Below are 20,458 nucleotides of genomic sequence, written 5' to 3'. Positions count from 1 at the left end.
AGTTTGATACGATAAACTGAGACCCAAGAGATCTCAATATAGGTTGGTTGGGGAGTGGAGTGGGGAATAATTTTTAAAAAGGGAGTAACCAACTCAACGTTTAGTCATGTAGGAGTCCACACAGCAAACCGTATGGGGCAAGACTGATTTAAAGAGGATTAGCCATCTCGATTCTTGATAGGGAATATCAAGATCTCTTAAAGAGATCTCCAGCAAAAATACACTACATCACTACATCTACTTCCTCTTTTCCTCCTAACCTCCCAAAGGTGTAGGGCGGCCTCAGAGGGTAGCTGTGGCCTTGCTAGGAGGAGTCAGGTGACTGTACTTTGGTGCAGCCCTCACCTTCCCTAGACCTCTACTGCCAGAGTTTGGGAAACCAGGTGCAACTGTTTGCACTGGTTTGCACTGCAATACCTACAAGAACATCCTGGGAATGCTTCTGGATGATAAAGACACTCCCTGCAACTTCCTGTGGTTAACACGGAAAGTGGGTGATGACCAAAGGAAGAGAGAGACAGCTGCAAATACAGAGATCTTCAGTCAAGCACAGGTTCTCTTTGGGGACCTGTCTCAGAAAAGAACAGTCCCACGAGCTTGAAAGGCCCTCCTCTGACAGCTAAGTAAACCTGGCTCTTTGTTAGGTGGAGGCAATGGTAGTTTCAGTAAAAGACAGCAAACTTCACTGGCCTTTCCTACCTTGCTGGAACCATTCAACCTTGGGCAGCACACAATCACATGGGGAGAGGTTATTTGGTTCCTCCTCCTTTGGTTTAATAAGGGGAATTATTAGTTGGGACACTGGGCCAGAATAAAAGAACATAATTCCTAGGATCATGCAAAACTCTCCACCCTTGTAGCCCATGCTTTGTACCCTAGGTGCTCAAATAGAAATTAGTAAAGACAGAAAATAGTGTTAGACTAGTTGAAAGGAAGGCAATTGTCATTTCCAGGGAATAAAACACTATATTACCTTTCATTGCAGGGCTGTTGTCATTTGGACTGCTTGCCTGTGGTGCTGGCCATGGAGTAGGAGGAGGATTGACATTGTTCTCTGACCAGCCTAATATTCAAAACCAGAGGTTGTTAGGTCGAGGGAAGAACAGGCACACTGCCCTACCAGGCACTGGGCACACACACGGTCTCACCCATAGTGGCCTCCAAAGAAAGGGAAAAGGGTGACAAGACCCTTCTGCCATGTTCTTCATACCTGGGGTATATTTTATGGGACAGTAGGTATGTGTGTGTGTATATATATATATATATATATACACACACACACATACATATATATATATATATATATATATATATATATAATCATACCTAACTCATAAGTATGGAAAATTAGGGAAAAAATTGGATTTTGAAAAAAAAATTGTGAAATTGTTAACGTTGAAACATTTTTTTTTTTTTAGCTCTATGCCCATTTTTCTTCTTAAGTAACATCATTTCATGGTCACACCAAAGATTATCCATAGCATTCCAAGGAAATCAAGTGCCTTGTTTTTCTGTCATAAATGGAGAAAGCTTAAAAAAAAAAAAGTGAACAATAGTAAATATAGTGATATAACTAATAAACTGTGGGTCTTCTCCACTTCATTATGATCCAGCTGATTTATTTTGTATCCAGCTAATCTGAGAAGTTTAGTTAATACAGATAAATAAATGGTAGTCTAGTCCAAGTTTATGAGGGGAAAGAAAGCCCCCTCCCCCAACTTGCTGCCATGGCCTTACAATGGCACTTGGCTTGTGTAACCCAACATTCTGTAATGCCCCCTGTGCTCTTCCTGCTTCTAATGTGAACTTAACATCCGGCAGTCCTGCTTGGGGAGAGGCACACCTAGTGTCCCTAGATGTTTTGGCATGGCTAGATGTTTTGGCATGGCTCACATTTAATTTAGAACTTTACCATATACTCCTTTGCACATCTGCTTTAATTCTTGGTATGTTTAAGTCCTGTCTTCTTAGTGAGAGAAGAAATTCCTTCTTCAATGTGCTCCAAAATACCTAATGCAGCATAGGAAGGTGTTTGTGGACTAAGTCCATTCTTGATTCTCACCATGAAACACAGACCATCAGATGATGTATCACTGTCGGGTCCATCATTGTTAAAATTGTATCCTTTTACTGGGATGCTCTGCTTACAGTGTTTTCTCTAGAAAAGGTTTTGTCTCCTATAAGGCCCTCATAAGACAACATGTTTGGATGGCACAGTTCAGCTGGGGCAGTGAAACCAATTTCTGGAGCAAGAAAAGTCAATGCGTATATGCCACAAAAATGATAGCATTTAATGCTGCTCATTTCCCCTGCCACTAGTCTAAGATGTGTAATAGGAGATGTCATTAGCAACTCTTACTCTGTTTATTAGTTTGCATTTTTGTGTCACCTCCTAGAGTTGTGAGCCTCTTGGAGATAGGACCATGTATTAATCATCTTTACATCCTGTACTGTGCTGCCTGGCACACAATGGCTGTTGAATTAGGATAAACTATTAGAGAATAGTCTTAAACCATAAGAAGTACACTTATAAAGCATTATTTTCAGATACAGCAAAGCAATGCTTGGCATAGTAGATGCTATAATACTCACTGGCTGAATTATTTCATTTTAGGCAAGTGGCATACAGACTTCTCCGAGAAGACTAACCAATGACAAATGAAACAGGAGGCCTTTGACCTATTTATTGGTTCTAAAACAATGCAAACATATAGAGGGTTTTTAAAAGTATTATTATTCATTGGAAAGGTACTTGAATATGTAGTTAACATAATTCATAAGCCACCAAAAGCACCAGATTTTGAGGGAGCTTTCTAGGATAATGGAAATGTTCTAACACTGGACTATAGTGTTAATTGCACAATATAAATTTACCAGAAATCCTTGAACCATTCTTTTACAATGGCTGGTTTTTATGGTATGTAAATTACAGTTCAGAAAAAGCAGTTTTAAAAAACGACCAGTATTCAGTGTAATCCAGGAGTAACACAACCTCCCTAGTTCCTAGATAACTGGCCCATGAGCATTCCTTTTAAACGCAAATCACATAAAACAGTGGCAAATGTGGAAAGTTAAAATCGTGATTCCATAAGTATACCAAATAAAGCTGAAAGAGGTAGAATGTAACTGGGTGACTTTTACCCTTTTCCCCTACAATCCTCTCCCCAACACCAAATGTACTCAAGACCCACCTGTGCTCAGCAGAGCCCACGGACCCTTCCCAGCACCCCCAGCAAGCCTGGCCTTAACCTCTTAGAGTAGCGGTTCTCAAAGTGTGGTGCCCACACCAGCAGCATGGGTATCACCTGTAAGCTGGCTAGAAATGCAAGTTCCCAGGGCCAACACTGACCCAGTGAATCAGAATCCCTAGGGGTAGAGCCCAGGAAACTGTTTTAACAACTCCCCAGTGATTCTAAGTGCAAGTTTGGGAAGCACTGTTATAGGCGGTCTCCAAGGAGGCTGCACAAGGGTCACTGTCTCCATCAGGATCAGGTCATCTTGGTTGAGGCCAGAGTCAGACAAAGGCAGAGGCTCTCCTAGGAAACAGAGGGGTCTGTCTCAGAACCCTACTTCCTCAGGTCCTGCAGCTTTAAGCTCTTCAGTTCTGTCAAGCTCTCTGAGTTCAAGGAGATCCACACATTCAGAGAGAACCTGAACCGACCCAGAGCAAAGCCAAATCAGAGGTAACAGAAGTCAACCCTCCCTGGTCTCTATATGCTATTCGATACAGTGGGAACTCAATGAGATAATTTTTCGCATTTCAAAAATATGCACAAAAGTCATTTTTTTTAAATGGCTGCAGAGAACACTCGAAAAGCGAGGCAGGTTGGAAGCATTGTATTTTTTTTAGAGTATAAAATGGAACACATTCCTAAAGGAGGCAGAAATAAATCTACATGTCAAAACCGAGCTCCCCTCACTTTATGTAATGGGCATGTTCCCGAAAAGTTATAAATAAATAAAATGTCTGTATATCAAATCATATTTTAAAAGTACCAGAAATATAAATCATTTTTCAAGCCTATTGGATTATAATGGCATATTCCTTTATAAAGACAATACATGTCTGTTAATTGGATTCATTTGTAACTGTGGGTTTTGGAATATTGCTCACCTAAACACTCATGATCATACAGGCAACATCTAGAATCTATGGATTTGGGGGCTTCTCTGGAGCAGAGGAAACGAAGGACGAGGAGTCTGATGACATCCCCTCATTGGAGTCTAAGATGATGGGGACAACATACCTCAGAGTTTTCACAAAGACACAGGCTCTCCCTATTCTCTTGTCCCACAGTGTGGAGCAGAAGCAACAGCCAGTCTGCCAAGTCATATTGTTCCCTCAGAACAGCTATTAAGCAGAAGTCTAACACACTTATGTGCACGAGGGGGAGAAAATAGTATGGCTGGGACACTGGCTAAAACAGAAAGAAAAGAAAATATAAACTCAGCTGCAATGTCACCCTCACTCATATCACTTTGGGAATTATTCAGGGGAGGGGTGCAATGAGGGTAATTATGGATCGAATGCCAAGCCAGATTTCAAAGGTCTTGGCTTCTGTCAGGAAAAAAAAAATGCTATTTAAAGAGAACTTCGTGTAGCTAATATTCCTGTAATTGCCATCAACTCTTCTCTAGTTGGTGTTAGCTAGCTGAGGCGTTTTTAACACGAAGGTGTGGCTAGAAAGATGTCTCCCCATGTCAGAGTAATTGTGTCAGGAGAGGGTGGTGAAGGGTGGGGGCCGCAGAGCAAGAGCTGAGAGCTCTGTGAGCAAAATGATTATCCTAGCTCACAGTGCCTTTGATATGTCAACTGTGCTCCCCATTTGCAGGAAACACATATGAAATTTTATTGGAGCAATCCTGCCCCCTTTACTTACATAAGGGAAAATATAAATCAGCCAGAAATAACACTGGCCAGCTAGAGCAGCAAGTGAAGCCAAAATAACACCATCCAGAGGAGCACTTTACCATGAATGTAATGTCACTAGCTGGGAGAGCAAAAGCCCAGGCTGGGTTGATGATCATAGCGTGGGGGGCTCTGGGGTGGGGTTGGCAGGGAAAGGGAAAGTGGGAACACCACAGCCATGGTGGCCAAGCACCACCCAGCCATCCATATTTCCCGTACTGAGCCCCAGTTTCCATCTCTGCAAAGGGTGGGTAAAAATTCCTGCCTCGTAGGTGGTGGTTGTTGAATAAGACAGGATCTTGTAGGTGAAACGAGAGAGTAGAGAGGCTAGAGAGCAGGCCATCAACAAATCTAAGCTGAATCTGAATTTTAGTCCAGCTCAGCAAGCACGAGGAACAACCCCTGAGATTAGCTGAGGGTTGTTTTCTTTTAATCTAGTGATTCAATGTCTGCTGCTCTCTCCCTCCCTTCTTGTCATCCCTCCATCCACCCAGTCTTTTTTGAACATCTACTGTATTCCAGGCACTCAGCCATGTTCTGGAAATATGATGGTGAGCAACACAAACATGGGCCCTGCCCATGACAACCAAAAGCAAGAGACAGAAAATTAGACCAATCTTACAATGATGTGAGAGAATGGGAATGAGTGAGTATACCGGGTGCAAAGGGAATGGAGGCAGAAACATCTAACCTGGACTGCTGGGAGGAAGAGGAAGTCATGGAAGGCTCTGTGTATGAAATGACATTGAAGCTGAGAACCAGAAGGATGAGAACTTAACCAGGGAAAGCAAGCATCATGGGTGTGTAGGTGGGTGACGTGCTCTAAGGAGGAGCGAGAATGCGTACCAGAGCCCAGTGGTGGGTAGAGCCAGGCTCACTCAAGTTCGATATGGCTGGAGTCCAGCTTACTGACATAATACATGTTTCTCCAACAAAACAATGTTGTTAAGTCGTGCTAAGTAAAGGTGTGGGAAGTGCAGGCAGCAGTGGGACTGGGGTCAGGTCCTAAAGGACCTTGTAAGCCAACCTGAGGAGTTGAGAAATTATATAAATGATGGATATAAAACTCCAACAACTTGGCAAGTCACAAGACCTGTGTGGGAATCCATGATTTCCTCATATACTAAATGGGGGTGGAATAGATGGTCATCAAGGCCCCTTCCATGGACTAAAGGAGGCACTTAAATTCTGCACATATCCAAGACCTACAGATGCTCCTCAACAAGCTGCTTCTTTGATGGAACAAAAATTCCACTGGCTCGTGTTGAAACTACCCACACTGCATTAAACTCTAACTGCACACCACAGTCTTCTCCTTCATATCCTTTGAGCCCCAGAAATACGTTATCTGGAACCAGGCTAAGCCAGGAATGGCAAGAGGCGAGCTCAGTTTGAGGAAAGGTGAATTTGAGATAATGCAAAGCTTGGCATTACATTAGCCTTAAATAGAAACCCACCCAGATGGCAATAGCACCTAGGCATGGTATAAAACAAAAGACTATCCAGAAGGAACACAGGGCTGTACATTTGTGAGAATGTGGAACAAAACTCCTAACTTTGGTTTGCAGAATCCTAAATCACAAGATGTCCTGGTGCATTTATTTTGAGCAGATGGTAGTCTTTTCAGTATCAGTGTCTATTTCTAAATTAAATTTGGGATATTGGTGGAGAATGGAGAAGAATGTCAAATGAGGCTTATCAGCCTCACCTCATCTCTACCTTGGGCAACCCCCTCTGGCTAGCTCTCTTTCTACTCCCTTTAAGAGGCCTTAGGAAGGCACTATTTTCTCCTCCCTGTATGACACAAGAAATTCCAGCCCCTATTATGCTGGTAACTTCAGAAACTCTTAGAAATCCTACATAAAATTAACTCCTCTTTCAAATGTTCAGCCCAACTTAATCCTAAATGTAAGTTGCTTTGTTTGGCTCTCCCAGAGCATGAAGTTGAAGTGGGGAGCAGAGGAAAATGCAATTGTTATCTTACTAAATCCCCCTTCCTTTCTGCTCCCCAGAGCACAGGGGAATGGATGAGGAAAGAGGACAAAGAAAGGAGGGAAGGAGGCAGAGGAAGATGGGGAGATAAGGAGGGGAGAAGACAGAAGAGGTGAAGGAGAAGGGAGGAGGGGAGAGTGGGAGGGAAATGCAGCCTGTGGAAGAGCAGAGTTTGCTGCTCCCCAAGCCTGGAGCATTCCCAAAGTTCTCATGACACTCTGATCCTGAGGATGCAGCCCCACTTGGACCTCACAGAGAACCAGGACAGCGGTGGTTGAGACTAGCAGGAATGCGCTTCAGGGAAGATGTGGGTGGCTGCTAGCACAGGCGAAGATTCTATAGACAATCTCGATTTCAAATATTCTATTCTGGAACATCATCTGATTTTTGTGGTTGACAGGGACCCTGCCTCTCCACATGCACATTCCTCCTTCATGGCAACCACCTGTCCTTGGTCTGTGTGTGTGTCCAGGAAACCCAGGGCCAGGCTAATCATATTATAAGTCCTGCTCCTCTGGAAGCATCCACAGAGAGGCCTGAAGGAACCCACTGAGGAGTCACATTTGCCATCAAAGACTTGGTACAGAGAGGCAGCCAGAAGGGAAAGGTGAAAGGCATAGACTCTGGAGGCAGATGGCTCAGGTTCACTATCTCTCTCTCTCCTATCAGATGTATGATCTCAGGCAAATTACGTAGCTGCTCTGTTCCTCAGTTTCCTGGGCTCTATGATGGAGATGATGATAGTACCTGACTAGGAAGGGTGTGGTGAGGATTAGGTTACGTCAACTCTCTACCACTGCTTCTTTCACTAAGCCAACATGCCAATGGGCCTTTGTACTCCATGTTGTGTTTGACTTTTCAGTTGTTTATTTAAATTTGGGTTTTGAGATGATCTGGATAATCAGGGGAAGCAGTTCCAATATGAGGTGTCAGAAGTTTAACAGTTACTTAGATGCTTTTGCAATTCATGTATGTAGATGCATTTTCTAGAACGATAGACGTAATAAAAAAAAAATCTACAGCCAATATTCATCTTTTCCTCTTTTTTAGGGTGAAAGTCCTCATAAAAGCATAGACTGTGGTTGTAACTGGATTACATGATCAATCATCAAAGCAGGGGGGCTGTTCTTTATTTGTACCACATCTGTTTTGAAGGTTCCTTGAATTCAGGCAGCACCAGTGGTGGAATTCTGGGAGTACCTGCTGGGAGTCCATAGGTGTGAGAGAGGCTGAATGAGCTTCCTCTTTCAAACACTTAGGTGCCACTTTTTTTTTTTTTTCCTGTCATTTTAAGTTCCGTAGACATTCAATTGATGGCTGTTGGCATGCAAAGGCAACAGGATAACTCAGAGGTTACAAAACAACTCCTTTAACATTGGTCTTCATAGAACACCAGCAGAGAAAAGGAAACTTTTAGCAGCCAGGATGATCCCTTTAAATGGTAAATCAGATCATACCCATTGTTTGTCCAAGATGCTGTGATGGTTCCCAATTTCACTTGGGCTAAAAAAAAAAAAAAAAGGCCCAGGTTGTTCCAAAGGCTAGACGCCCTGTGTGGCCTAGCTTCTGCCTCTCTGCCTCACTCAGACCACAGTGCTCTTTCTGCAGACCCTTGGGCATGCCAGGGGTGTCCTCCCTTGGGCAATGGCACATGGGTTCCCTCTGTCTGCATCTCCACATAGCCGATTGTCTCATCTCCTGCAAATCTGCTCAGATCTCATCTTAATAAGAATCCTATTTAGTTCTACAGCCTGACCTACCCAGCTCTCCACCTAACAGTCTCTATCCCCTGGTTCTAGCTTTCCTTTTCCTCATCATACCAATCACTTTATAACCCACTATGTGATTTTTCTTTATTATGTTTATTGTTCATTACCTCTTCTTCATTAGAATGTTAGTTCCAGGAAGGCAGAAGCCTTGTCTGTTTGTTTTCAGATGAATCCCCAGTGCCTGGCACCCAGAAGGACCCAATCAATCTCTGTTGAATGAGAAACTTGCTAAGAAGCTAGTAGGGTGGCAACATAAAGTTAGATTTTGCTTGCTTGAGAAATAATGGCCTGCCTTGGTAGTAGTACCTCTCTACCAGTATAAGAAGACCTCTTTCCAAAATGAGCTTGCATTTTTCACTGTCAGAACACCTCCCTCCCTTTTTTTTAATTTAATTTTTTGAGAGAAACAGAGACAGTGTGAGTGGGGGAATGGCAGAGAGAGGGAGAGAGACACTCCCAAGCAAGCTCCACGCTGCCAGGGCAGAGTCCAACACGGGCCTCGATCCCACAAAACTGTGAGATCATGACCCGAGACAAAACCAAGAGTCAGACACTCAAATGACTGAGCCACGCAGGTACCCCAGAACACCTCCCTTCTTAGACCCAAGTGTGCTTTTGTGCTGTTTCCTTGGACTTGGGACAAGGCTAAAGTGCCAAGTCCATGGCCACTGCTCTGGTCGTAGCTGTCAGGCATAGTTCCAGGGCTGTGGCCCCTGAGCTGAGATCTTCTCACCCTGCCTGCTCAGGAAAAAGGCATGGAGCTCTGACTTCTCAGCTGTCATTGGGGGCCACTCACAAGTGAATGACACTCAGCCACCCCAGCTAAGTGAGAGCACTGCCACCACCATTCCTCTGGGCATCAGGGGCCCTAGTGTCTCCACAGCTGGGGGCCCGAATCGGGTTCATCCTGCAGCACAGCTGGAGAGTCTCCAGCAGCCCCAAGATCTGAGAGGTAGATCCTGGCTCTGGGCTTCCAGCTCTCCCACAGCTTGTTGGCACCTCCCCCGCAGGTGGGTGGGGGTGAAACTCAAGTCACTGGTGCTCATCTGGGGCTCCAGCAAAAGAGATGGCAAAACCCAGAGGTGAAACTCAGGGTGTAGTATTTTTGGATTCCATGTATCTCTCCTATCTCTAACTCTGTTACTGAAAAAAAAAAAAAAAAAAAAAAAAAAATGACATGGCTACAAAATGAGACTCCCAGAAGAAGATAAAAGGAATCATGTATTTCATTAAAAAAAAAAAAAAAAAGAGGGAACACCTTTTTTTTGGTCTTGCCCACCAACTCTTGCTGTGTCCATGATCTCATCTCCAAAGACCTGAGGTTTTTTTTTAATAGCTCATAATTACTTAATCATTCCAGTTCTGCTGTTTGTTCTCAGCTTTAAGTGCCAGATAAACACTTATTAAGGAGATAGCCTAAATTCATGGAAAAACCAAAACAACTTGAGAACTTCTTAATAGTGATTCCTGTCTTACAATTAAAGCGACATGAAAGGAGGAAAACGGTGTCGAAATACTAGAAAATAGTCTCCTTCCCAAGGTGTGTTTAGAAACTCAAACTTTAAAATTTCAATTTCAATCTGATTTTAATTTTGCCCTCTAAATCAATGCGCTCCTCATGCTGGCAGTTCTCAACCAGTGTGCTGCCCTGCACCCTGACCAATGTTGCCAGCCACAGATGATCAGTGTGGAAACTGTATTTCGTCTGTGGCCAAGGCACATGGGGCTGCTGAGCCCCATGGTTTAGGCAGAACAGGAGCAGCTGAACTGACAGCATCCTCAGCGTTGTAGTGAGCCAGGATGGAAAGACAGCAAGAAGAAAGATAAAATTCAATGTGCAAAGAGTTAAGAAGCCCAGCGTGGTGTTACTTGGCACCTAGAAAGACGATATGTCTACAGAAACGTGGAGAACTGGCTAGGCAGAATTGGCCAAAGCCAATAGGGTCACAACTGGGAAGATTCTCTAAGGTATGCCCTGCAAAAATCTAAAATGAGAGCAAGACTGTAAGATTGAGAGCCACCTCTCTAACCTGTCATTAAAAGGAAACATGAACATGACGAGAAAATTATGAAAAGCAAGAAAATTATGAGAAGCAACCTATCTTAAAGCTGGGATAGGACTCTGAGATTTCAACTAAAAAGACACTGGATATAAAATAAAACCCAGAAAACATGAAAAAAAGACAAAGAAGGTAGAAAGAGGCTTTTGGATTAAAAATAAAGAACGAGCACACAACAACAAACCCTGTTTCAATCCCCGTGGTACATACCTTGGAGTGAGGCCTGTAAGTCTTTCATGTTTTGGTCTAAAAGCTGTGAAGGAAGGAATCCTGAGCCTGCCTGGGGTCTGGGGTCTGGCTCTCCGGCGGCCACAGTGGGCACTGGCTCCTTCGGCCGGCCGTCTCCAAACACGGCAGCCCACTCTTTGCTGAACTCACCCTCGTCCAGGGAGGAAGCATTGAAGATCTCACTCAACAGAAGCAGGTCATCTTTGTCAGCACCCTCGGGTTCTAGGGTCCCCGCCACTGGGCCCAGGCAAGCTGATCAAAGTAACAGAGCACAAAACACATCACCACCCAGCACCCAAGCTTTTGGGAGCAAATGCAGGGGGTGGCTGGGATGGAGCACACTGGGTGATGGCTACATTTAAGAAAACGTTTATCAAACCATAAATGATTCTCATCATAGTCTCTCTTAAATTCCAGAATTCAATTTCTAGTCCCACTGTCACTCATACCCCTTCCTCCAAAGCAAGTCCAGTTTCTGGGCATCAGTAGGATTTCCATTAAAAACTCTAGGGTTTTGTTCTTTTCTTAATATAAAAGCAAATTTACCACCAAAACATTTCTCAGACAGGAAACAAAGCCAGGATTGAAGGCATGTGGGAGGTTTTCATTCCTTGTTTGTATAGCTTCCCAAATCTTTTCACACAACAAGCCCTAAAGCCACAGCCACCACACCCTGCAGGAATCTGCCCTGTCAACCACAATGGGGAGAGGACACTTGCCACGCCTTGGGCAGGAACAGAGGATGTCAGGAAGTCCAACAATGACCAAGGAAGGCCTCTTGCTTCCTTTCTCCTTTGCTGCAACTAAATGCAACCCACCTCGAGGCTTTGCCAGAGCAGAGGAAAGGTGGGTCTGGTTTGCCTGAGGGCAGCAGTGAAAGAATGACAGGAAAACGGCAAATTATGGAACCACCTAGAGAAGGCCAGAGACACAGTCCCTGGAGGGTTGGAATGAGAACCAGACCAGAGGGTAAGCCCCGAGGCCATTCTTTACTTGCTGTGTGACTATAGCAAGACCCTTAGCTCTTCTGGGTCTCTTGTTTTTTTCACCTGTAAAATGATAATATTAATAATGCCCACCTCAAAGCATTATCAGGAAGATGAAAGGAAATACACCTTTAAATCTCATTGCTTGTCCACAAGGGAGACTTTAAAGAAGAGATTCATTCTCATAATATGAACACTGACAAAACACTTAACAGGGAATACAAATAGAACGGGGGCATCACTAGCCAGAAATCCTACAAGACCTTTCACTGGGTTTTCTACATATTTTGAACACCAAAGACTGATGGTCTTACTAACTGTGGCTTTGCTGTGGTACCTAGTTGCCACATGGGAACTGCAAACGTAAGTCACGAAGAGAAGGAATAATCGTGATTTGTATTTTCTGAGCTATACTGCAATTCTGATACTGTCATATTAAGTGAGATTAACAGGTTTTCCTCAAATATATGAGACAATTAGCAAGTGAAGGCTTTTAAAAAAAATACATAAAGCTTATCTGTCAGCTTCACTGGATCTACTTTCAACCACACTTTATATAAAGGTGTTCTGACTGAGAGGACTTCTGATGTGCTAAGCAGACTGGCTATAAATCCAGGAAGGGAGGAGACCAGTCACTCTCTTATCACTGTGGTTTAAAAATAGTAGCAAATATGGCTTTAATTGGACAACTGTCTAAGTATTCTTATTGTTTGTGTTATCACAGAAATTTTCACTGGACGTAGCTTGTAGGTGGGTGGTGAGAAGACAAGGGAAATGGCATTTTAGTAAATAGGCTTGCGAGACAGTTCTTTAGAAGGAGGGTGGGCAGCCAGGACCCATCTTGACCTGTGCATGGTGGAAAGGCAGGTGGGTAGGGTAGGACAGCCCATATTTGTGAATGCAGGCAGAAAGCATGGCTGTGTCCATTAACATACACCTCGCTAGGCATCCTCCCTCCTTTTGGCTCTCAATCTCGCTTGATGTCAACTCTTTTTACATATATTAACTTCACAAATCTCCATACATTCTACTTTCATTTGGGACTGGAATATCCAAACCTTTTCTCCTGGTTTACTTTCTGGCCTGACTGAAACCAGCTGATTGCGGAACCAAACCTGTTTTACTGGAACCAATTCAAATCAAAGAGTAGTCAGGGTTTGACTTAGCAGAGGGCTGTAAAGTGACTTCAGGAAGAATATGCATAACTTCCAGTGCTTATCTAGTCATCCCTTCCTCTAGAGTCTACTCTTTGATTTGAATTAACATCATCAATTTATTTGAATTGACATTTGATTTGACATCATCAAGATGTCAACCCAGGGAAGATCATGACTAACATTAGCAGCAATAAATAATAAATGTTAAGCCTTCCAAAAAATAACCAGAAACTGGGGAAGCTTCATCTTTAACTTTTTAGGTTGTGTGTGACAGTTTTGAGTGGACTTCTGTGGGTTTTGTTAACTTGGCATCCCTTCCCTCTTCCTCTTCAGTTTTCCCTTTCTGGAAACACCTTCTCCACGAGATCCTGGTGAATACTACATAAAGTGCCTCACCACCCCTCATCTAGACTGGCCAGAGTCCTTCATTTCTCAGGCCATGGAGACTGGCTCAGGGATGAGCACATGCCAGAGGCTTCGCTGAGTTTGGTATATGGAAGGGGGAAGTAGGAGGGTGTCTTTCTCAGACTCCAGGTTCTAAAGATACAGTTTTGAGGCTCCCAGGAATGAGAGAGCCTGACATAGAACAACACAGTATCAAGAGTTGGAAACAGAATATTGACAACACTGTCTAAGCTCTGCATCCAGCCCCATTTGAGGCCAGTCCACCACTGTATGTCCTCAGTTACATGGACCAATACCCAATATGTTCTTTTCTTTTTAATTTTAAAGTTAAACTACTTAGAGAAGGGTTTCTATTACTTCCAACCAAAAGATTCCTCACCAATATTGTATCCTGTCAAATTCAACTTCACTGACAATAATGAGAAAAGGACCCATGGCAAGGATGATACTGTCTAGAGCTATTTCTTAACAGAAATTTACTTGGAGATCTACCACTGAATTTGGGCTATTAGTGTCCTGGTTATTTAACAGTTAAAGTGGGCTGCACAGTGGACATTTCTCTAAGAGAACTTATTACTTCACTAAAAGCAATGAAACTGGCACTGACTTGAACCAGAAAACAGGGAAACCCAATTACTGCCCTGATAATTAAGATGCTTGAAATTACTATACATAACTCATAAGAAAAACTTAATTACAAGTAGAAAAGGACAGGCTTAGGTCTGTAACCAGACAAGTCAAGACTTGAAAAATAACACTAGCTCTTAAGAATCAAGCTATCATTTTCCTTGGAAATAATTCAGCTCAACTGTGAGAAAATGGGGACACACACAGAGAGATGACAAGCGCTTTGAGAGAAACCCTGGTAAGGGCTGTACAGGCAGAGTCAGGGCTTCCACCCAGGTAGCTGAGCAAGCATCATGCCTGGGTCATGGCACCCATCCTGCTTTTGTCTTCAAGGGTGAACCAAAGTTCTGGAGCTCTCAAGTGTCAACCCACAGATACAGATACCATTCCAAGTCCCCGTCATGCTCTTGTAGGCTCCCGAGTCTCCATGTTCACTCTCACATCCAATAACCCAATCCCAGATGTTACTATAAAAATAGAAGCCAATAGACACAATGAACTCTAGTTCTCACCTCTAGGCCTTCAGCTCTATAATCCTTTATTAATTCCCTCCTTTTTTTTTTAAACGTTTATTTTTGAGAGAGAGAGAGAAAGAGAGAGACACAGAATCCCAAGCAGGCTCTTGGCTCTGAGCTGTCAGCACAGAGCCTGACACGGGGCTCAAACTCATGAATGGTGAAATCATGACCTGAGCTGAAGTGAACGCTTAACTGACTGAGCCACCCAGACGCCCCTCCCTCTTCTTTTTTTTTTTTTTTTTTAACGTTTATTTATTTTTGGGACAGAGAGAGACAGAGCATGAACGGGGGAGGGGCAGAGAGAGAAGGAGACACAGAATCGGAAACAGGCTCCAGGCTCTGAGCCATCAGCCCAGAGCCCGACGCGGGGCTCGAACTCACGGACCGCGAGATCGTGACCTGGCTGAAGTTGGACGCTTAACCTATTGCACCACCCAGGCGCCCCTCCCTCTTCCTTTTTAACATCAGCCCTAGGTACACTCTCCCCTCCTGCTGGGAGCCTGCTCTGCCCCCACTGGGATTCAGCTCCAGCATCTCTCTTCTTTCTCTCTCCAAGGCTTCCTCTCCTAACCTCAGAAGACGTGTGCACATCCCAGCAACAGCCAATCTTGCGACTGCTGTCTCCTTGGGCACCCCATCCCATCCCCAATGTTGCTGCTCTGGTTTCTTCTCCCTTCTACAGCCACACACTGTACTTTGTCACTGCTCTTATTTCTGCTACCTGTAGTCAAGTTCCTGCCCCTGCTCCAAACAGCAGTGGCCCTCCTGAAGGTTACCAGTGAGATCTTCATGGCCGATTCAAATCCCTTTCTCTGGCCTCACCCTCTGTGGGACTTTGTCCTGTTGTACAAGCTGGAAATGCTGTCATCTCCTGGGTCTCCATGAAGTGGCTCTCTCAGATGTCCTCCTATCTCCTCAACAATACTATCCCTGCTGCCTCTTCCTATTCTGGTTGCCCTACAGTTTCTTCCTGAGCCATATCTGCCTTCCCTACATTATCTACAGAACATCTTATCTATTCTCATGGTTTCAATCTCACCTGGGAAGACTTTCAAATCTCCATCTACAATTCCAAGTTTTCTTGAACTCTGATGACAAACTCCTGACTCAAGGGTCCCTTGGGGTTTACTACTGGCAAGCCTGCTGACACTCCATAAAAGGCACCCTCCTCGCTGTATACCTTTGTTCAGTGCAGCTGTGAGAGTTTCATTTTCTTATTTTAAAACCTTCAATGGCTCCCTCTGACTCCCGAAGAAAGGAACACTCCTTACAGTGGTATTCAGGACCTCTGCAGTCCAGCTCTAAGGCAGCCCTTCCAGCAACTCATGAGGCCTTCAGAGAAACCTATGCTTTGGCAAAACTCCCTCACATTTGCCATTCCTCAAACATGCTTTCCTGCCTTCCTGTCTGGAAACCTGTTTTCTCCCAGTGAGATGCCTAGAGAGAAGAATCATACTGAACTGAAAGGAACCTTGGAGATTATCCCCATGTAACTCACTTTACAGATGAGGAAAAAGATACCCAGGTCAGATGACCTGCTCAAGGTCATATAATTTATTAGTTACAGATTATCTGTGTGGGGACCCCTGGCTCACAGATCAAGATGTTTTCTCAGTGCAGCACACCGCTTTTCCCTCAGAGCCTGTTAATGATGTCATATATAAATGAATATTCAAGCTTTTGTAAAGTGTTGAGGGTTTCTAAGGTCAGATGGCTCCACCAGCAGCCAGGCAAAGCTCTTGGCTGTAAGCAGCATGGCAGAATGGCAGACCCACGCAGCATGTTTGCCTTGTACTGGCCAGGGGTTCAAAAATAAAATTCCTAGGCCCCTGGGAAAATATTCCCTAGGAAAACTGATTCTGAGCCAATGAGCTCTAACTGATTCTGAACTAGCGAGTTTTCAGAGTGAAAACTGACATACAGAGGAAGCTCTCTTAAGTTCAGATGGAGGGTGGGTGACAGAAAGTAGATGTGGGACACTGGTGACAGCCCACTCAGGTTATATTTTTGAAATCATACTGAGTTTCATGACCTCACCATGAATTAGGAACCCAGGAGATGGAAATGGAGCTACATAGACCAAAAATGAGAGCACAGCAAAACAAAGAGATAAATGTCACAACAGTTACCTTCATCTGTGTGTGAAACAGGAAGACTCTGCTTCTCTGTTTTTCTCCCTGGTCCCCACTCTCAGCATTATGACTAATGTAAAGGCCGCACATTTGCAATACATATGAAAAACCTCAGCAACCAACACAATCCTCACATCACCTGACAGAGAGTAAGGCGGGGGGAAGTGGGGTGGGAAACCACCGTACAAAAAGTCTAACGAGAAAAGTATTCGTCCTTATAAAAGGCTCCGGTAACAAATTGTACTTGTTTGGAATCCAAGAATACTACTTCTAAAAACTCCCTTGTGGTGAAAAAAGACACAGCTAATAATAATAATAACAGATGGGGAAAAATCCATCTCTACCCACTCTCTGGAATACACACACACCCTAAACAAAAACAAAAACAAAAACCCCAATCGTGCTAGACCCTGAGTAAGCACTCAAAAAAAGACTTCTTGATGATCCCCAGTCCTGGTCCTCCATTTTAACATTAGATCTTAACAAGCAAGTAATCTTACTGAAAAACTTGACACCCGGGGCAGGAGGAAATCTATACAGAACACTACTGACTACAGGGTGATCAAGTAAGAACAGGAGAGTGTTTGGTTTTAAAAATGCACCATTATTTTATGAAAGGACCAATGTCAGCTGTTCATCCTAGGATGCTGAGGGAGACAGGGAGAAGAAAAAGTTTATGAAAAAAGATAACAAGCTTAGTCTTTGCCACACTGCATGTGAGGAAGCAATCAGGTTCCCAGTCAGCTCTATACAGAGAACAAAAGAGATAGTCCTGAACATCTGGGGAGAAACCAGGCATGGGGCCATAAGCCTGTATTATTGTTACAGGCCAAAGGTCTGCACCCGGACTAAAGGGAGCTACTGAATAAGCTTCTTTGTCGTTCTGATGGTTGGCCAGAATTTAGAGTCACAAGTCTGAAAGTAGTAACCAAGGAAATGGCAGAAGACAAACGTTTTAGTTGCAATGTGTACAATTATAATTTTTTAAAATTTCAGTTAGTCTTGTCCTAGAGAAGGATCTTTTGGATAAGTCCAAGTAATGAGATTTAGGTGGGCTAAATTCATCTAGCTATATAGCTAGCTTTATAGCTTCATTTCCTGTTCAGTTATCTGATAGTTCTTTTTCTCAGCCAACTTTGAGGAATACAAACACTCCTGCATGTTACAACTAACTCATGAATTGAGGCTGGGATTGTCACATGTGCTCACAAGGTGATTTCAGAGCCACTTTAAAGTTATTGCAAAATGTCACTCAGTTTTTTTTCACTTAAAAATTTGTATAAACTGGCCAAGTATTGGTTTGCTATTTACATTATCTATTTAGTTGGAGAAAACACATTTCATTACGACACTGAATCGGAGTGACTTTTTGGGGCAACGGCTCCTGGAGAACTGTCTCCTTGTTGTTGTCATAAGTGGTCTGCTTTTTGATAACACTGTACCATGGCGTGGCCATTACTTGTCTAACAGAATTACCACTGGGAGTGAACTGGCCCCCAAGCAGCAGGACGCTAGAGCTTATAGCCCCCAAGTCCTATAAAGGCAGCCATCCCTGGATTAAGCTCTTTTTAGTTCTTGATTGCTTAATGTCTTGCATATTATTATCAGCGTTTTAATTCAGGATCTGGGCCTTCAGGCGGTTTTCTGAAGGGCACGCATTTTGAAGTCAACTAATTATCGTGTGTTCTTTTCTTCATTCACCACAAGTTCTGTGCACTGACAGAGTATTTCTAGACTTGTGGTCATGTTAATCTTTAAGCTGATGCTGCCCTAGGGGTTGCCAAAGCAGAAGAGTCAGATAGTGACAGAGCATGGCTCACGCCTCGAGAAGGGCTTTATGGCCTGGCAGTGATAAAGGGAAAGGAGAGATTATGTGACACTGCATTTAACTGAGACAATCTGTAAATCAACTTTTCTGCCTGAAAACAAATACACATTTTGGGAAAGAATACAGTCACCTCCCTATCATTAGAATTAAGTGAGTGCTCAGAAAAAGGGTATGAGCTGCTATTCTATGAAACAAAGACTGTTAACTGTAAACCAATGAGTTATAAAAGTTGTTTTAAATAAGGGGAAATATAACAATCTTATTCCAGTGTATCTGTGACAGGCTCTGGATGAAGCTTATGAAAGTAAGCATCTATCTCAGGTAGTAGCATTTCTGCTTTAATTCTGTGAAGAAATACATGGGTACTGGGTTAATTTTTGTTTTGCCATTACTACCAAGTTGAAAAAGTCAAAATCCAAAAGCAAGAACCCTTTTTTTGTAAGAAGGGGGGAAACACAAGAATATGGACTTCTACCTGCTTGTGTGTATGTAAAGAAATAGGGATGAGAATATGGAATAGAGAGGAGTGGCAAGCAGAAATGGGAGTCAGAATTTTCCACTGTCTACATTTTCACTGTCATTATCACGTACCGATGCGAATATACATATTCAAAACTTATGTTTATTAAAACAGTGAAATTAAATAGATAATAAAAGAGCAAATTACATGAACAAGAGGTTGGCAACAGGAGAAATACCAGTCTTCCTTTCAAAACAAGTTGAAAGATACAGCTAATTATAAATAACTTGTGAAATGTTAAGATTTGGTAAAACTACGTGGTGGGTACCTATTGTGTGTTAGATTATTGTCTTTATCTCACCTTTGCAAGCCTGCAATATTTCTCCCTCCAAAAAAGTTTGTGAGAAAAGCCCTTTATTTCATAAAAGTAATCCATCCTTATGCCAAGTGGGAAATGTTTTTATGAAAATGGAGGCCAGGTAATGGCAGTCTGCTTCAATTATTTGCTTTGTACTCTCATAACCCGAGGTGATTTCAATATTTACAAATAAGTATGATTCTGACAAAAAAACATGTGGACATTGATGAAATATTGCAAAGTGTGTTGCCTGGAATGAGAAATTGGTAAAGAAAGCAGGTTTCTTCCAAGTTTATAATCCTAAGCCCTGGAAACTTAATGTAAGAGTTCTACTTACTGCCTTTCCATTTTTGAAAAAGCTTTAATCAATGCCTTCTGTTCCCCAGACTTCCTCTCACACTTCAGGAATTAAACCCAAATCAAGCTCAAACTGAGTAGAGGAAATTGTCGGCCCTAGTTAAATGGGGTCCATAGGATCATCTTGCCCCATTTCCAGTCCTAGGAGAAACTTGTTCCATCAGGGTGGACTATGGACCAGCAGTCCAGGACAAAGGGTGCTCTAGAGTTTGTCTCAGAATCTCAGTGGAATTTTGGACTTGTGATAAATCATCAGAAGCAAACCCTTGGTGGGATGGAAAACAAAGGCTATACCAGGCTGAACAGTCAATTTCCTGGGGTCATTTAAGACTATGCTTATCTCAATCAAATCCATGCTTTTGGATTCTCTTTTTGGGAGTTATTTAGTAAATTATTTTAGGCGGTGAACTTGGGTGGGTGACCTAGCCAGGCAAGCTTTTCCTCTGCATTTAACTAAGGTTCCGTGGGGCACCTGGGTGGCTCAGTCGGTTAAGCGTCCGACTTCAGCTCAGGTCACGATCTTGCGGTCCGTGAGTTCGAGCCCCGCGTCGGGCTCTGGGCTGATGGCTCGGAGCCTGGAGCCTGCTTCCAATTCTGTGTCTCCCTCTCTCTCTGCCCCTCCCCCATTCATGCTCTGTCTCTCTCTGTCTCAAAAATAAATAAACGTTAAAA

General features: G+C 43.3%; 1 protein-coding gene and 1 long non-coding RNA gene across 17 annotated transcripts in view; one reads left to right on the top strand and one right to left on the bottom strand.

The window, feature by feature from the left end:
- ICA1 (islet cell autoantigen 1) overlaps positions 1 to 20,458 on the bottom strand; it is a 152,213-nt gene that overhangs the window by 1,516 nt on the left and 130,239 nt on the right. For 9 of the 16 annotated variants that reach the window (XM_040472559.1, XM_040472560.1, XM_040472564.1 and 6 more), the window contains 2 exons: positions 10,941 to 11,210; positions 974 to 1,063 (listed from right to left, as the gene is read on the bottom strand). In XM_040472559.1, the coding sequence (XP_040328493.1) occupies positions 974 to 1,063; positions 10,941 to 11,210 (360 nt within the window). The other 7 variants (XM_040472562.1, XM_040472575.1, XM_040472571.1 and 4 more) reach the window with 6 other exon arrangements.
- Positions 1,059 to 1,602, top strand: LOC121028689 (uncharacterized). Its single transcript, XR_005789387.1, has 2 exons — positions 1,059 to 1,236; positions 1,419 to 1,602. It is a non-coding gene; the product is annotated as an uncharacterized LOC121028689 (long non-coding RNA).

This window comes from Herpailurus yagouaroundi, unplaced genomic scaffold (genome assembly GCF_014898765.1).
Source record: "Herpailurus yagouaroundi ecotype Mexico unplaced genomic scaffold, PumYag 100, whole genome shotgun sequence".
Lineage (NCBI taxonomy): Eukaryota > Metazoa > Chordata > Mammalia > Carnivora > Felidae > Herpailurus > Herpailurus yagouaroundi.
Note: the sequence above shows the minus strand (reverse complement) of the source record. Positions and strands in the feature narration are given on the sequence as shown.